This window comes from Indicator indicator, chromosome 14, assembly GCF_027791375.1.
Source record: "Indicator indicator isolate 239-I01 chromosome 14, UM_Iind_1.1, whole genome shotgun sequence".
Classification (NCBI taxonomy): domain Eukaryota; kingdom Metazoa; phylum Chordata; class Aves; order Piciformes; family Indicatoridae; genus Indicator; species Indicator indicator.
In genome coordinates this window covers 20,157,765-20,176,412 of record NC_072023.1, presented here as the reverse complement: position 1 = coordinate 20,176,412, position 18,648 = coordinate 20,157,765, and the positions used below count along the sequence as shown (strand labels likewise).

The window sequence follows — 18,648 nt, the reverse complement described above, 5'->3', positions numbered from 1 at the left end:
ACCGGAAGCTTTCTTAAGCTGCCTTCTATCCAGTCTCCAAATCAAACCTCTTCTGCCCAGACTCTAAGAAGGGATGTTAATAGAGCATTATCAAACAAAGAGCACTTAAAAAATTAAGGAATAAAACCCACAATAAATGCACAAACACGGTGTGTCAGAGGTAGTTTAACTGGATTAAAAAAAAAAATCCATCTGGTCATAAAACCCCGAGAAGCCACCTCATTAGGAAAGGAAAACAAGAAGCCAAACCGACAGCAGGAGATATAATTTATACCGGCAGTTTCAACATCCATCACCTGCAAGCCGAACGCGAGCCTTGGGCAGGAAAGGCAGTGAGCGCCCGTCCCACCGAGGTGGCCCCACGCCTTCTGTGGCGGAGCCGTCACGACTTGCAGGGGAGCGGCCGCTTGGCGGGCCGGCGGGAGAAGCGAGAGCAGGAGGCGTCGCGGAATAAGCTCGAGAGGGAGGGTGCCGGGGCACCACTCCAGGCGCAGAAGGACGCGGCCCTGGTCCCCGCTACCCTCCGTCGTCCCCTCCTGTGAGCACCGGTGCTCGCCACAGCCTCCACCGTACTCGCACCTGGGCCACCGGCTCCCCTCTCGATTCCGCCTCTTCCGCTACCGCCTTCCCTCAGCCAATCACCAAGAGGGGACGAGCGTGAGAGTGACCACATGCAGCCGCTCTGCCCCAATCAGCAGCCACCCCGCGAGGCTCCAGTCGGCGCTGCTGAAGGCAGAGAAGCGGGTACCGAGACGGGCGGGGCGCAGCTGCGCGAACAACGCAGGTGCTGATTGGCGCTGGCTCCTCCAATCGGCGACAGTCTTTCACCCGGCGGCGAGGCGAAGGGGGCTGCGTGTTTCCGGAAGACGTGGCCGCTGCAGCTGCTGCTCCCCAGCCCTACTCCCGCCGCCACCATGATCTCCCTGTCCGACACCCAGAGTAAGCGCCGCTGGTAATCCGCGGTGGGAAGTAGGGAGCGGATCGTTTACTGCAGAGTTGGGGACTGCCAAGATGGGAAGCGGGGAGGTGGGAGCTTGGAAATGGACCCCGGTGGTGGCCGAGCAGCGCGGGGCGGGCCTGGTCCTCCGGGCCCGGAACCGGACGGACCCTCGCTCTTTGTCCTTGCTCCAGCAGCGCGTCAGTTGCAGCCGTTGGAGCGGTCGGGGCTCAGGGCCGCTTCCCGGTTCGCTGTGGCGGAAAGCTCGTTTCCTTCCTCGGCCCATACCCGCACAGGGCGCAGATGGGTGACTCTTGGCGCTGGGGCAAGTTACCGAGGAGGGGTCCGGTTTGTGAAGACGACGGAGGACCGTCCACCCAACCGTTTGTCACCCCGCGGCTCCCGGTGGGCACCGGCTGGGAGCCGGGCGCAGGCTGGAATGGGAGGGCGCAGGCGGAGCTCTGCTGTCCGCACCTGTCGGCATCACCGCTTTGTAAAGGCTCTTAAAACCGTGCTGGCCCCTTCCTCTGGTGTGGCGGCGGTACAGTGAGCCGTAACGTAAAACGGACAGTGAGATGGGATGCAGAGTAACAAAGGAGCGCTCCAGGGCTGCTGGTCCTTTTGTCCTTAGGAGGACACTGTCATCAGCGCTGCTACTGCAGCTGCTGGCGTTTGTCTTGGGCTGTGAGCTGTTTGGTATTGTCAGGGGTGATGTGATGGTGGCGAAAATGCATGAAATGGTAAAGAAAAGCTAAAATTAGCTGAAGTCCTGTAATACGCCTACATGTGGACACGTGTTAGTGGGTTTACTGTGTTTATCTTAACTCTATTATCATGCTGAGTGTTTTCAGGTGACACTGAAGGTAGTTTAAGGTGAGGAACAGACACTCAGTGTGAAGCGGGGAAAAAAAAGTACTTGTGTATCATCAAAGTTTTGTTTTCACTGAATGAAAATACTTGGTAATAGAGATACTGAAAAGGAAAATACAAATGAATCAAAGTAAAGAGGTTCATAAGAGTCTAAACTACAAGGTAAAGGAGAATGTTAGGTCTTTGATTTAAATTAGCATCTCACAAATTATGTGTTTCTGGCATGGCTGACACAAAAGGAAATGAGGCTCCTTGGTAAGTGCCATAGTGTCAGTTATAATGCGGAGTAAGAGTGAAAGGTGAAGTAAAAAAAGTTAAACCAACAACGTTTAACTTCATTGTAGGATACTGGAAATGGAGGTGTTGGTGAGCCAGTCAAGGCCAGTGATGAAGCCAGGCAGAAAAGCAGGCTAACAGATTCAGGTTCAAGGATTTTTTTGTGAAATTCAGGTGCTGTTCTCTATTACTAGGACAGTTACTAACTCTGGGATTAATTTTTATATTTCTGATTAAATCCCTGTGGGCTTTGATTTTGCTCCTTTTCCTCCTTTCTGGAGTATTCACTGGGGAAAAAAGGGAAAAATCTCTTCAGAAAGAAGAGATCTTTTCACTGTTTTTCCTTTTCCTAGTTCCTCATTTGGGACCTTCAGCTAACTCTGGTGCTGACTGTTGATTTTAATTGTCAGAGCCAAGAGCGGTAGGTAAAATGCTGTAGAGTTTAAGCTTTTTAGTTTTTTCACACTTTTTCTGAAATTCTGAAAATAAATAATCAGGTATTTTTTAATTAACTGTTGTCTGGAAAAATATGGAATTTACCATAGATTCACTGGTGGAGCAGCATGATAAACACCTGGAGAGAACCACTGTATTAGTTGATGTGTGAAAAGCTAAACTTACAGCTGTAGTCTAGCACATTTTTAGGTGATTTCTTCAACTTAAAGACTTAAATCACCACGAACTGCAAAAGAATGCACTTAGTTTTCTCCAAAATTTTCAATGCTAAAACATAGTACTAGCAAAATATAAGATTTTCATTTTTAGCTAACCTATAAACAGCATTAATTTGTCTTCTGAGAACCCATAATGCATGATTACATCCTTTATTTTGTGCACAAAAGATAGAGCATGTGCATTGTTCTCCCAGAACTTTCAGAAGCAATGTGTCTTAAGTCTTAATATGTACTAAGCTGTTCTGATACAGGACTACAGTACTGTTGCACAGCTTACAGGATTTATGCAGAAATATTAAGAAAGCATTGCTCCCTTCTCTGAATCATTTAAAATTCAGAGTAAATGTCACATGGCTAGTATGTTTTTCTGCATTTCTAGGCACTGAAATGTTGGATTTGACTAATACAGGAAGATTCTTCTGTTCACACCATCTACAAAAATTCTTAGTTCATGCTGCAAAGAGTGTAGACAAAATGACAGTCTTCTTTTCTTCTACCTCTTCTGAGAATTTCTTAATTCTGATATGAATTAAGTCAGTAATATCTCAGCAGAGGGTACTGACATCAGAACATTAGTTCTGGACCACTTAACTTCTTTCAGGAGTGGTTTTGGGACAATGAGAAAGGTGTTCCTTCTTTTAGTTTCCTTCCATTAACCAGAGAATATGGTTAACTTCTAAAGTGAATCTAAATCCGTTGTAGGAGTAGGTGATTACAGACATGTTCCAAGTGAATGCAGGAGGAGTGTCAGAGTAGTAATTCCAGCAGCTGTTGGGAGTTGGCCTCTGCCTTCTTGCTAGATCCTTACTTTGTTCTGTCTGTGGGTGGAATGCACACTTGCCTCCCATGATTGCATATTTGTCTTACTGGCAGCTGGTTAAGTCTGGAGTCCTGCCTCTAAGTGCTTTCCCTCCAGAATACAGATTGTTTCTGCTCTTCTGAAGTAAAGAGTACTAGAGAAAAGGGCAGACTGCAATTGTTATGTTGCCTTCAGTCAGCAAATTGTTTTTTAAAATAATTTGCCATTCCATGTTTCATTGTAAACAAATATTGAGAATGTCTGCAGTAAATCAGTTGTAGTAGGTTACTCGGTGCTTTAAATTCTGGTTGGTTGAAATGCTCATAGCAAAGTTTAAGGTGGCAGGTGATAGCACAGAACTACCAAGTTAACAGCATGTGGTCTACAACCTTGCTGAAAGATGACCTCTTGCAGTAGGTAGGGAAGTTGAATGTTGCTAGGAAAAACCTTCACTCTGAGCTGGTTGTTTTTTTTTTTTTTTTTTGCAGTAACTGAACAGAAGTTCTGAAATAGGCAGAGCTACTCCTGAGCTACTTGAGCAACAGTAAACAATCAACTAGATCTACATTGCAGTTAAAGTGCAACTAGAATACATTTAAGTGGATCTGGCTAACAGCAGTGAAGGCTGTGATAGTGTGGATTTGGGGGTTTTGTTCTTGTTTCAGGCTAGACTCTACAAAACGACTGGGGTCTTCAAAATATACACAGACACAAACTGGGCTGCTACCCCATCTGAAGTATTATGGCTGGGTTTGCTACCTGTTTTTACCTGTTCTGTAGGCTTCTAAATTCTCTGGTCACAGGGATAATAGTAATGTAAGGGTGAGTGAATGGACAAATGCAAAGATTTTTGCAGCCATGTTACTGCTTGTCCTGTTATTTCTCTCCCATTAGGTCTACATGAGTCAAAGGAAGGCCTTTGAAGTTTAATTTTAAAAGTAGGATGCATTTCTAAGCATGGTCTTGCAGATCCATTAGAGGCTATTGTCAAACGGTAGCTATAGTCATAGCTAGGCCAGTTTTCTCAGACAAACCTTCCATACTAATCTTGCCTTCCTGGTATTTCTTGAGAAATTTTACAGACAGGAAAGGATATTTAGTAGTTTTGAAAATTAGCAATAGGCTGGAGACCCAAACTAGTGCTTAATAGTCATCAGTGTGTGTGTAGCTTGGAAAGAGCCTGTGTTGTGTGCAGTCCAGAAGCTGGGAAAGGTGGGGTTGCTGTGCAACATTATGGGAGGTGAAATGTGAGGTCTCAGGAGAATGGAAAGGACTAGCATACTGCAGTGAACATAATGGGATAAGAGTTGCAAGTGCAAACCAAGGTTTCATTATCTGCTCACAAAACTGTCCTTGTTTCTGTACTAGCAACAAATCAAGAGAGATGATTTTGCTATATGTATAAGCATGCTTTATTTGTTCTTAAAATTTTGGGATAGAGTTCCAAATACATACTTTTTTTGATAAGCAGCTTCCAAAGATCTCTCTGTTATTGAAGTATTTGGAGTCTACTAGATTCACTGTATCTGTAGGCGCTATAAAGTTTTTTTGAATGGTCATGAAGTAGGCTGGGTTCACAGAATCACAGAATGTTAGGGATTGGAAGGGACTTGGAAAGATCATCCAGTCTGACCACCCTGCCAGAGCAGGATCACCTAGAGCAGGTCACACAGGAACCCATCCAGGCAGGTTTGGAATGTCTTCAGCAAATGAGAGTCCACAGCCTGTTTCAGGGCTCTGTCACCCTCACAGTGAGAAAGGTTTTCTTTATGTTCACATGGAGCCTTCTTTGCCCCAGCTTACACCCATTGCCCCTTGTTGTGTCATTGGATATCCCTCAGCAGAGCCTGGGTCCATCCTCCTGATACTGCCCTGCACATCTTTATAAACATGAATGAGGTCAACCCTCAGGCTCCTCCTCTTCAAGCTAAAGAGACTCAGTTCCCTCAGCTCCTGCTTGTATGGGAGATGTTCCACTCCTTTCATCATCCTTGTGAGTCTGAACTGGGCTCTTTCAAGCAGTTCCCTGAGGCCCTTGAACTGAGGGCCCCAGAACTGGACACACTATTCCAAATGTGGCCTCACCAGGTCAGAGTAGAGGGGAAGGAGAACCTTTCTCAACCTACTAACCACACCCTTTCTAATACAGCCCAGGATGCCATTGGATTTCTTGCCCACAAGGGCACATTGCAGGGTCATGCTCATTCTTCTGTCCCCCAGGATCCCCAGGTCCCTTTCCCCAGTGCTGCTCTCCAACATGCACTGATCATGGGGTTATATTCTTTTCCAGATGCAAGACCCTACACTTGTCCTTATTGGACAACTTCCCCCACCCAACTCTCCAGGTTGGCCAGGTCTGGCTGAATGGCAGCAGAGCCTTCGGGGTTTCTGTGTGTTTTAAATGTCTGTAGATTGGAGGTTCTAAGTTTGGGGGGAGGGTTTGTTGTTTTGGGGTTGTTTTTTTTTTTTCACAATTTTTATGCATGAGAAATTGCTGGTACCATGCTTTGTTAAATGCCTAAATTTATTTCTTTTTCAGAGATTGGAATGGGACTAACAGGCTTTGGAGTTTTTTTCCTTTTCTTCGGAATGATACTCTTCTTTGACAAAGCTCTTCTGGCTATTGGAAATGTAAGTGTCTTCTGTTTAGATAGATTGTGCATTGCTTATAATTCAGTATATGAGATATTAAAAATAAAAATGAAACAATATGTTAACGATTTGAAACAAATGTGGCAGTTTGGTATAGGGGAAGACTTATGCTCAGTGGTTTGAATGAATCATTTTTCCTAATTAAAGTTAAAACAGCTCACATAAATCCAAATATCATACCTCCAGGTCAGACCTGTGGTTATGTTGGTCAGACAAGAATCCATGTGTTCCACAGTTGTTACGCTGCTGAAATTCCAGTTTTAGATTGGCTATTATTACTAAGACTTTATTTAGTTTTTTTTCTTGTCAGACAACTGTCACATTTGAGTATACATTTAGATAAGAATAGTGAAGTATCCTGTACACTCCAGCAAAGGTTGCTTTGCTGTGCTTTATGAGGAAAGAAGCATGAATTGCTTATAATCTGGCTTTAGAAAAGCCAGTCACCCTTCATAGCAGAGATATTTAATATCTTCATTTTTTAGCAAATTAAAGCTTTCACAGAAAGCAACATAGAAAATAAATCCTAGTTCTAGTATACAAAATTCCCAATCCAAAGCAAGTATACAATGACAAGGTGTTCTCTGAACATGATAAATCTGTCTCTGCTTTTTTGAGCTTCACCAGCCAGCCAAAAAACACAGCCCAGTAGAAGTTCACAGCCTCTTTAGCTGATACCTCAAAGTCTGTGGTCAAAACTGATCAGTTTAATTCTGTGGCAGCAGAGTCAAATACTGAGATTCACTGAAGGAAAATATAAAAATGTGTATTTGAATTCAGGTGCATTAGTTGAAGCATTGTTCTGAATCATTAATAATGTGTATTTATATTTATATATGTGTATATTTATATAATATACACATTATTAATATGTATTAATGTGTATAATATAGAGTAAAAAATAAATTGAAGCTTTTAATTTTATTTCCTAAGGTGAGATGGAAATAAGTGATCCTGCTTAGGTAAAATGATGAAAACTTGGTTAGGAAGAGACAATGACAGGCCGTGTGGCTACCAAGGATAATAGAAAAAACGTTTTGTATCCTTACAGAAAGTTTAAAAAAAAAAGTTGCATCAGAAAGGAGAAAAGGTGGTTACAAAATGGTAATAAAACTTAAATTTTACCTTAGTAAAATCTGAGGTACTATCACATTCCCAGCACAAATGTTGCCCAGATGTATGTTTATAAGCTGCAACAATTACAAGTCCTGTTGCTAAGGGACTGTAAAAGTAGTTCTGCCTGGTTGGGCCTAGTGTTATAGTGCTGAGTCTATACTGGAACTAATGAACCCTCGGGTGAGTGAGATAACTGATCATGCTGATAATGCTCATCAGCTCTTTTCCTTTCTGGATTTGCATTCTTGTAGATCAGTACAAGCTGTTGAAAATGTCCATGGTTCAGACCAGAGGTGCTTTTGTAGCACATCTCTTCTCAGTTTGTAGGAACATTTGCTATCAGTGGTACTAAACTCCAGCTCTACTTGTGGATAACAGTTGTACTTATGTTACAGAACAGGTATAACTGTTGTCACCAGCTCTTGTGCCATGATTGTGTTTGTCAGAGACTACAAAGGCAGACTCTTCACTTTTTAAGCAGCTGAGAGAAGAATTTTGAGTGCTACCTACAAATGCTTTAAGATTAGCTTTACAAAAGGAAAATCACTAGTAAATCCCTTCTCATCTATCTTTTGGTATTAAGACTTGTGCAAGAAATGCAATCTTAATTTTGTAGAATATACGTTGATATCCTTAATTTGGGAATATAATCAGCTCTTTTCTTTCTTTGTTGCTTTTTGTCTTTTCCAGGTTTTATTTGTGGCTGGCTTGTCTTTTGTTATCGGTTTAGAAAGAACATTTAGATTCTTTTTTCAAAAACACAAAATGAAAGCAACAGGCTTTTTCCTGGGTGGTGTGCTCATAGTTCTCATTGGCTGGCCTTTAATAGGAATGATTCTTGAAATTTATGGGTTCTTCCTATTATTCAGGTAAGACTTTTTTTTTCAACATGCATTTCTGGGATGCTATATCTAGGAATAAATGTATTGGTTTAGCATTGCTGCATTACATCTGACAAAGCACCATCCTTTAAATGTTTGCTTTTGATATTTTTATATATAAGTTGTTGGTTTACAAATTCAGACTTACATTAATGCTTATTAATCTAAGACTCCTAAAATACTTTCAAAATATTCACCTACTGGCTGAGTAATGCTGTTCCTGTTAATCAAAATCAAACCACTGTTCTCCTGGTGCTTGTTATTTTTCCACTCAGTGAAGTTGTTAGTCTTTAATTTAGTTTAAATGCTTAAATACTATTTTTTCCCCAAGACTTAATTAATCTCCTTTCTTCAAGCATCATTTTATAATTCCTCAGCATCCTGCTGTTCGGTTGCAAAACAGAAAACTTCCCTGTTTGTCATTTGTCCCTGAAGTAGATAATTTCTTTAGGAAATAGGATTACTGGATCAATACTTAGGCACCTTTGGATTTGTTAGGGCAGTGTGTTGTAAGGACGCATTTCTGTGTATCTTACTGGTTCTAGTCATGTGGGTTATCAGGATTTCTGTATGGTAAACCTTAACATAAGAACAGTTTAGCAGTTCTGGTAACTTCAGCTCAGACTAAGATAATACAAATGTAATCACTGGACTGTATTTTTTTCAGTCTTTTGATTTTTAGACCATTAAAACAGTTCCACTGTAGGTTGCTGTCTTATCTAGACTATATCTGCACTAACACTTTTCATGCACCCTGGGAGCAGTAATTGCAGGGTTGCTCTTGTCCACAAGGCAGTGGTTAGGTACTAGTGACCAAGAACACTTTATTTACAAAATTGCAAAGATGATATTTTTATTAATTTCGCATCTGACTGAAGTGGGGGATGGCACAGTTACTCTTTCAGTCTGGTTTAAATCTAGAATGTCTTTCTCTTCTTGCTGTTGTTTAACATGCTGCCACAAGTTTCCCACTAGAAGGAACAGTTGTGTACTCTAAGCTGCTTTGAAGCTTTGTTCAGATTAGAGGCATTTAAAGTTATGGCTAATACCATCATCCATCCAGTGTTGACTATTCCTTATTCCTGGCTACACCAGTTATTTTAATCTGTTACAAGTGACTTGTGTGTCCTGCATCACAATTTATTGGACCACTGAGATGATCTGGTCTTTAAAAAAAAAAAAAATCTAGAAAAAAATGACTGCTATTGATATTACCAAGCAAATAGTTCTTATCAGCTTAGCAAAGAGGACAACAGCTTCTAGAATCATGGAATGGTTTGGGTTGGAAGGGCTTCTTCAAATACATTGCAGGGAAAACGTAACGTCAGAGGCAATATAGGCCCACTGCTGAATGAGGTGGGTGCCTTGGTGACAGAGGATACAAAGAAGGCAGAGTTACTGAATGCCTTTTTTGTCTCCACCTATACATGAGAAAGTTTAAATGTAAAAAACTAATGCAATCTTCTGTTAATCTTATCTCAAGGGGGTTCTTTCCTGTGGTGGTTGGCTTTATTAGAAGAGTTCCAGTTCTTGGATATCTCTTGAATTTACCTGGTATAAGCTCGGTAAGTGTTTGGTACTTCATGCAAAATTTGAAGTTTGTACTGTGTTTTATTCCATTGTTATTGCAGTAATAGAAATGCATCAGCAATAGACCAAATATAACTTCAGAGCAGTGACTTTGTCTCTATTCATGTACAGTTCTTGCACCATACTAATCACTTCCATTCCCAGTTGGAGACTTCTAGGTGTATAAGGAACAAAAGAACACCTTTGCAGAAGCTGCCCCCAGTTAGAGGTTGTGAAGTGGAAAAAGCCATGGATTACAACTCAGAATGCTGGGATTCTGCTTCCTGTTTCACTGTTGGCCCTAGGTGACCATATAGGTGAATCATGCCACTATTCTGTACCTCTTCGGTCTGCACAATGAGGAAGACACTCTTCTTGGTGCAGTATTTGGATATATTTATGAAATGTGGCCTGTAAAAGCAAAGTTTTAAATTCTATATCGAGTTGTAACTTTTATGGCAAATCCAGAAACTCTCACAATGCATAATCATTCATCAAATATATTTAGTCAGGTCCACTGCACTGGGCTACATCTTGCTGTTTGCTGAGATTTTGTATTTTTTCAAGTGCAGTTTTCAGTTTTCTTAACCAACTAGCCAGGGATTTGAAGACAATTTACAGATGCCAGAAAGATGGTAATCCTAGGGTATTTCAGTCAGCTACTTCTCCTGTGCTAATTTCTGTATGTAGTTTAACACAAGGATTTTTTTAACCCTAGTTTTGAAAGCAGTGGTTTTAATAGCTGCTACTAAAAGGCCTTTGACACTGTCCCCCATAGCAAACTGCTGGCCAAGCTGTGAGCCTGTGGCTTGGACAGGAGCACTCTGCACTGGGTTAGGAACTGGCTGGAGGGCCAGGCCCAGAGAGTGGTGTTGAATGGTGCCACATCCAGCTGGCAGCCTGTCACTAGTGGTGTCCCCCAGGGATCAGTGCTGGGTCCTATCCTGTTCAATGTCTTTATTGATGATATGGACAAGGGGATTGAGTCCATCATCAGTAAGTTTGCAGATGACACCAAGCTGGAGGCAGGTGTTGATCTGTTGGAGGGTAGGAGGGCTCTGCAGAGGGACCTTAACAAGCTGGACAGATGGGCAGACTCCAATGGCATGAGATTTAACATGCCTAAGTGCCGAGTTCTACACATTGGCCGCAACAACCCCATGCAGAGCTACAGGCTGGGGTCAGAGTGGCTGGAGAGCAGCCAGGCAGAAAGGGACCTGGGGGTACTGGTTGACAGCAGCTGAACATGAGCCAGCAGTGTGCCCAGGTGGCCATGAGAGCCAATGGCATCGTGGCCTGGATCAGGAATAGTTTGGCCAGCAGGAGCAGGGAGGTCATTGTACCCCTGTACACAGCTCTGGTTAGGCCACACCTTGAGTACTGTGTCCAGTTCTGGGCCCCTCAGTTTAAGAAAGATGTTGAGTTGCTTGAATGTGTCCAGAGAAGGGCAACAAAGCTGGGGAGGGGTCTGGAGCACAGCCCTGTGAGGAGAGGCTGAGGGAGCTGGGGGTGTTTAGCCTGGAGAAAAGGAGGCTCAGGGGAGACCTCATTGCTGTCTACAACTACCTGAAGGGAGGTTGTAGCCAGGTGGGGGTTGGTCTCTTCTCCCAGGCAACCAGCACCAGAACAAGAGGACACAGTCTCAAGCTGCACCAGGGGAGGTTTAGGCTGGATGTTATGAAGAAATTCTTCACAGAGAGAGAAAGATTGGCCATTGGAATGGGCTGGCCAGGGAGGCAGTGGAGTCACTGTCCCTGGAAGTGTTTAAAATAAGACTGGATGAGGCACTTAGTGCCATGGTTTAATTGATTAGATGGTGTTGGGTGATAGCTTGGCCTTGGTGATCTTGAAGGTCTTTTCCAACCTAGTTGATTCTGTCATTATGTAAAAAAATTAGTAGGGGATATAACTTAGATGTCTACAGGGTGCTTTTTAAAAGTTAGTGTTCAAGATCATCTGTTCCTATCTTACAGGTAGGCCAAGTTCGGGCTCATAATTCGTGATCAATTGAATGTTTAATTTGTCAATTGATCTTACTTAGTCATATTTAATTTGATCATAATGGGGTTAAATCTTATTTTTAAAAGATAATTGTTAATGTTTTATTCAAAGCCTACGTAGGCTCAGAAGAGAATCCACAGTAATGGTCAGTTGAAATATCTTACTTGGTCTACTAATGCATGTGTGGCTGATACCGTATTGTTTTGTTTTGATCATTAAGCTAGCAGTGTTATCTGCATTCTTTTTTCCTTTCTCATCCTGTTGCATCTTCATGTTGCACTGTTAATGTCTATATGAGAAAAACATGTCATGCAGAAGCACAATTGCAATGTAAGATTTTTAATTTTCACAAATGTAAATCATAAAACCTTGGTGAGTACAATTTGACTCTCATTTTCAGTTGCATATTAACCGTGCAAGCAGCAAGTAATACTTGAGAATAACTTCACTGTAGATAAATGTCACACAGCCTAAAACCTTTTTGTCTCCTTTTTGCAGCTTGTAGATAAAGTTGGAGAAAGCAACAACATGGTATAATGGCAAGAGGGGAGAAGACTGACTCTAAACTTACTGTATTATTTATGAAATCCTTTTGAAGAATACTCAGCACAAAGATTAAGTTGTGTACAAAGGAAAAGCTTGTTACATTCTTTACGTAAGTTTAATTTAAAATGTATAGTCAACAATATACCTTAGAGAAGAAGCTCAGCAAGTATGCTTCTAGGAAAGTAACTCCAGAGGTCAGGAAGTAAACTGAAGAGGTGAAAGTCATGGAATAACCCATGTTATAACTGTTCAAGACAATTTTTGTCGGTTTTGGAAAACACGATAGAGGCGGTGAACCCTTGTGGAATTAACAGTGCCTGTACTTTACCTCCTTATTTTGAAGGTATAGTAGAGCAAACAGGCCTATATTTTTAAGGGTGGCCCAAACTTACCCAACTCTCTGCTTGCTATCTTCAGAGGGAAGAAAAAAACCAAACAAAATACAAACAGAAAACTTCTTGTGTAACAAGAGCTGCATCTTTGCATGACGGTTAAGATGACTATTCATCTTTAAGTGTATTATGACAAAAAAAAACCTACACAGTTCTCTTGTAAACATTTTTTTTGTAAATATATGGCTGAAATAAAACATTGTTATCCTAATGTTTCAAAGCCAAATTAAGTTGATTGTATATGCCTTCCCTTTTGGAATATGCAAAAGGTCAATCTTTAATTTCAGTTGTGAATGTTGGTTCTGACCATGTGGAGCTCAACAGGGGATTCTGGAGACCTGACTTGCACTCCTTCCAGTTTGTTCTCCTTGAGTCATGTTACATGTGCATCCAGATGAGAATGTAGCCCCTTGTCACTAACATGAAAACTTTCTGAAATATGCTTAGTTCATAAAAAAAAAAAAAAAAAAGGCATTTGGTTAAGGTGCTGATATGGACCCTGTGAAATCTATCTTAGCAGAATTTGAACCTTTGTTTTTTAAATAGGTGGAAGCTGAGGAGGGGTTTGTTTACTCTGGAACTACAAATTGACTTTTTTATGGTAATAAAATGAAAACTGAAAGTTCTGTGTATGTGAGTCTCTGGGGAGAAGATTGAACTAATAATGGGGCTAACTACAGATCAAGTGCCAATCTCCATATATTTTGTACCTTCTTGCTTGGGTTATCTTCAAAAAACTTTAAACTCCTATCATTCACAGCAGCTACTTTGCTGCTACGGCAGCTCTTAGCTAACCTGGAGTAAATGCCCCCTGCTAATGCAAGGGTCACCCTTTCGCTTCTATTGAAATGCTAAAACTTTGTGCACTTTCAATAGATTTAGTTATGTTGTGTCCTCACCTAACAAAATGTGATAATTAAAGTAATCTGCGTTTGTACAGGCTTGGGGGGGGGGGGTGTGGGGGAGGGGAGTCTCTGTTGTGTTTATCTTCCTTTTCCCTTAAATGTAATCCTAAAAAAATTAAAAAAAAACAAACTACCAAAATACAATGGTAGCATTTTAAGTAGCTAGGAGTCTTAAAGATTTAATGAGTGGGTTTGGTTTGGATTTTTTCATCATTAGGCAGTTAAAATTGGTGTTTTCCAAAATAAGAAGAGAATCCTTCTATACCAACTGTTTTGGAAGTTGCTGTGAAGCTTATTTCTATAAGGCATGTTTTCATTACAACTGTATAAATAGCCACAATCTAACATTCTGAATGTGTCATTTGCTTCCTTCTCAAACAGGCACAAAACTACTCAGTGGAGAAAAAAAAAGCCATTTATTTACAATGAATAACATCTGAAAAATCAGTGATTTTTATTTTATAAATGGCAAAAAAAAAAAAAGCCTATATTTGCCTGCTGGCATGTGTGTTACAGTTTACAGACAGGACTAAGTGTGACTTGTGGCTTCTACCTCAAGAGATAAATCAATTTTAACTGCTCTTGTAGATCTGTTGTGTGTTAAAATGACTAGAGAATAACACTACAGCAGTTTAGCAAACTCAATCTTGTTTGCTTTACTGGAGTGCTAGTCTGTATGTGGGAATCAAGTACTGTCTGAAGCAGACAGTGTTCATCATTTACATTAGAAGTCAGCTCCCTAAAGCTGTGTATTCTTGTCTTTTGAAAAGCAATGTGATGGGAAAGGTGGATTACACCACATGACTATGGAGCTCTGACTGAAAGCAAATTGCTTGGTAAGCTGAAGTGCTGAAGTACCTTCATCAGCAAGAAAGCTGATGGTACCTGTCAGAGGTGATGAATGTGTTGCTGTACTTGATCTTTTATTTCTCTGAAATGCCAGGATGCAGGCAGTTCATCACTTCTATTGTTTTAAATCAAAAGTCAGTTTTTGTCAGATGTGAACTATTGTGAAAAGTGTCCGAGGGAACAAAATTGTATGTTGAATTTAGTGTATGTTGAATTTATCCCTCAAAGTAATGTTGTCTTTGAGACAGTTTTGCCCAGATAAATGTGGGTGGCAGCAAAGGTCAAAACGACTTAGCCTTAAAGTGTTTCTGTCTTTGTGAAAATATCTTTAACAGAAACATGCTTGAAGCATTTCCCCTTTTAAATATAATTTATAATTGCTGCTTTCAACATCATAAGGATGGATCTTATTCTGAGCAAATGAATACTGTAAATATCCTTGTCATACCTTGAATAAATGGGTACCTTTTTCTATAATGTGTCTTTGTGTCTCTTTTCATGCACCTTTAAGAAAGTTTTTTGACAAGTTTTACTTTCTGGAGGTTAGGGAGAGCACGCTCTTACTGCTTGGCTGTCTTAGGCTGTTGTGACTTGAATTGTAAACAGTGCCTTTGGTCTTAACTGGAAAAAGTTTCCTCTCTTTTTCTTGCAATAAGTATTCCTCTAGTTACTCAGGTTCTTCCTTCAAGCACATCAGAACAAAGTGTGGAAATCGCAGTTACATGGGAAATCGTTGTTAAACTGCCTCCTTTCCTTTCTGAGAAAAGAACTGAAACTGCAGGAGCAAAGGGTGCATGTCTAGAACTCAGACCAGGTTCTAGTCCCTGTGCTTTCAGTTTAGTTCAAGGATATGAGTGTAAGTTCTCTGTATGCCAGAGAGTAGCCTGATAAGCAGATTTAGTGTTCTGTGGTGATCTGCAAGCGTGCAGCCCATGCTGCAGGATTTTCATGGAGAAGGACAGCAAAGCAGGGTTTTTAATTGGTTGTTGAGGTGTTGTGTTGGAGCCATGTGCTACATGATGCCCTGAAGCCAAAGTGACAATTTCCAGCCTCTCAACTAACTTCTACTGCAGTTATTTCTGTGCTAATAATTCCAAAGGACCAGCACTTTCTAATTTAAAGTGGGATAAATCCCAGCTACATCTAATTACATGTACTAAAGTGTAAGAGGTGCAGTACTATTATGTATGTAGCTCATGGCAAGTTACTTTCAGTGAACAGTTGTCATTTAATAACCAGAAATACTTTGACAATATGCTACCACTCTAGTCTAGAGTCTGTGTCCAAAAGATTTTGAAGAAAGGGATCTTGTCTCTGCAGTACACATCAAAGGCAAGGTTGTATTGGATTATTTTAAAATTCTTCCCTTGCCAAATTTCAAGGTACAGATTCCCTTAGTGTAGCCTTTCTTCCTTTGTTTGCTTTCCAGCCCAATAATCAAAGTCCACATCCCTAAAACAAATGTAGTATATATTATCTCCCTGCTGCCTCTTCAGATGTTGTTGTCAACCCTTGGACTCCTGTTGCTATTTCTCTGGCTGCCACATCCTGGCATGCTTTGGGTGTTCCTTCTACCCTTCAGATCACTGTTACCAGCTATGACAGCACTAATATGCCATTACCAGACTAACTTGCACAGCAGAATTTGGCCTTTGTGGCCCATTTCTGAGTTTTACCCCTCTAATGTTTGGCTTGGCCTATTAAAGCACCTTTCAGAAGACTTGGATCTCATGCACAGTCCAACAAAGAGATTCTGCAGCTGCTGTAATCCCTTGCCAAACCTAATTTCAGCACCATTATTATATGCTGAAGCATCCTTGAATAATGGACCAATTTCCAGCAAAATGACAGAACTGATGTGTAATTTTGTGTGGAATTCTTTATCTCAGACTAAGGATTATGGCTAATAATTTGGGATGTTGCTCAAGATTTATTTATGGCAATGCATTTATGTGCTTTTAACCCATCATTAACGTGTCTAGTTTATTTGCTGAAGCAGAGCATGCATGCCTGGAGATATGCTTGCTGGAAAGCAAGTGCGTTCCTCTGTATGTTCTAGCAAGTATTATTTTTCATTTGCTGGGGAATGTGATGGATCTCATATTAAAATACATAGGCTTGATGCATCTTTTTGCATGTGATGCTGAAAGCTCATAAAAGCTTTGGGTTCGTGACTGGCATATCATGCACAGGAATTTCTCTACTGAAAGGGCTCAGGGCTGTAGGTCTCATCATGATCCGGGGGCCAGGTTCTTTATAACCTTCGAACTGACCGCGGGCTAAAACGTCTTTATTTGCTGTTTTTAAACTTACCCTCGCACCTCGCTCTTCTGCGATCGGAAGAGACGGCCACCGGGGGGCGCCAGGAGGAAGCGAAACAGCGAGAGGCGGCGGGAGGGCCCGGCGGGGCGGGCGGTTCACCGGCGGTGGGGGCGGTAGCGCGGGGCAGGGAGCCAGAGCGGGGCTGACACCGGCAAAGACGGGGGCTAAAGATTAAGTGGTGGTTGAGGGCAAAAGGTGCTTCCTATTGTCGTATAGCCGGTATGTGGGCACTGAAAAACGTCTTGGAAATGTCTGGTTGATTTGACGTGCACTTCTTAGGCTTCATTTCATTTAGACTGGGGAACCACAGCGTGGCTTCAAAACACGAAATGCACATTGAAATTTTCATAGAGAGCCATTCACGCCAAAATGCTGTACATAAGTCCCCAGCTGGCAGTATCTGAAGCAGTCAGGTTGTGATTTGAAGATTCAGAAAATGAGCTATCCACTTGCCACAGCCTGGCTGCTTCCTTTTCTCCAGGCACTCTCAGAGTAAGAGGATATTGAACAGCACTGGTCCGAATATGAAGACCTGAGGAACGCCACTTGTCACCCATCTCCATCTGGACATCAAGCCATTGACCACTACCACCATCCAACCAGTTCTTTAGCCACTGAACAGTTCACCCCTCAAATCCATATCTCTCCAGCTTAGAGAGAAGGATGTCCTGGGGGACTGTGTCAAGGGCTTTACACAAGTTCAGATAGATGTCATGTGTTGGTCTTCCCTTGTCCATTGGGTTGGTCAGGAAGGACTTGCCCTTGGTAAAGCCATGCTGGCTGTCTCAAATCACCTCCCTGTCCTTCATGTGCTTTAGCATAGCTTCTAGGAGGATCTGTTCCATGATCTTCCCAGGCAGAGAGCTGAGGCTCACAGGTCAGTAATTTCCAGGGTCCCCTTTTTTATCCTTTTTAAAGATGGGTATAATGTTTCCCTTCTTCCAGTCTCCAGGGACTTCACCTGACTGCCTCCCTTACAGTAGGAGGGACTTTACCACCCTGGTCCTCATCTAGTGGTCTGTCAGCTCAGGACAGGTACAGAGTAAGATTGCCAGTGAAGACTGAAGCAAAAAGAATACTGAGTACCTCAGCCTTGTCCTCATCTGCTGACACCAGCTCTCCATTCTCACTCCTCAGAGGGGGAACACACTTTAATTTTCCTTTGCTGGTTAATGTACCTGTAGAAGGCCTTTTTGTTATTCTTTGTGTCCTTTGCTAGGTGCTCCAGCTATGCCTTGGCCTTCCTGTCCTACACAACCAGGCAGTGTTCCTATACTCCTCCCAGATTACCTGTCCCTGCTTCCACTGTCCATGCAGTTCCACTGTCTGTGCAGTTCCCCTGTCTGTGCAGTTCCCTCTTTATTTTTACCAGCAGGTCTCTATTCAGCCATGCCAGTCTCTTTCCTCCCTTGCCAGGATTCTTACATGTGGGGATCAAGAGCTCTTGCACTAAGGAAAGTGTCCTTAAAGATCTGTCATCTCTGTTCTGCCCCCTGTCTCTGAGGATTGTTTTCCAGAGGGTCTTCTTGACTAGCTCCATGAAAAGCTGGAAGTTTACTTTCCTAAAATTCATTGCCTGTCCCATATCCCTTAGGACTGGAAACTGCACCAGTGCATGATCCCTGCAGCCCAGGCTGCCTCCGATCTTGACATCACTGAATGAGCTCACTTGCGTTTGTGACCATCAGGTCCAGTATCATATCTTCTCAGGTAGGCTGTCTATTACCTGGCTTAAGGAGCTATCATTGAGACACTCTGGGAGTCTCCTCGATCACCTACAGCTCATGGTGTTACCTTCCAGCAGATGTCAGGGTGATTGAAGTCCCCCTGACAAGAGCCTGTGAGCATGAAGATTCCTC

General features: G+C 42.0%; 1 protein-coding gene across 1 annotated transcript; it reads left to right on the top strand.

Moving 5' to 3' along the window:
- Nucleotides 1-910: 910 nt before the first annotated feature.
- On the top strand, nt 911-12,666 carry GOLT1B (golgi transport 1B). The gene is made up of 5 exons (XM_054386766.1): nt 911-939; nt 6,096-6,187; nt 8,015-8,193; nt 9,689-9,770; nt 12,274-12,666. The coding sequence occupies exons 1-5, from the start codon at nt 915-917 to the stop codon at nt 12,310-12,312; spliced, it is 417 nt and encodes a 138-aa protein (XP_054242741.1). The 5' UTR covers nt 911-914; the 3' UTR covers nt 12,313-12,666.
- Nucleotides 12,667-18,648: the final 5,982 nt, after the last annotated feature.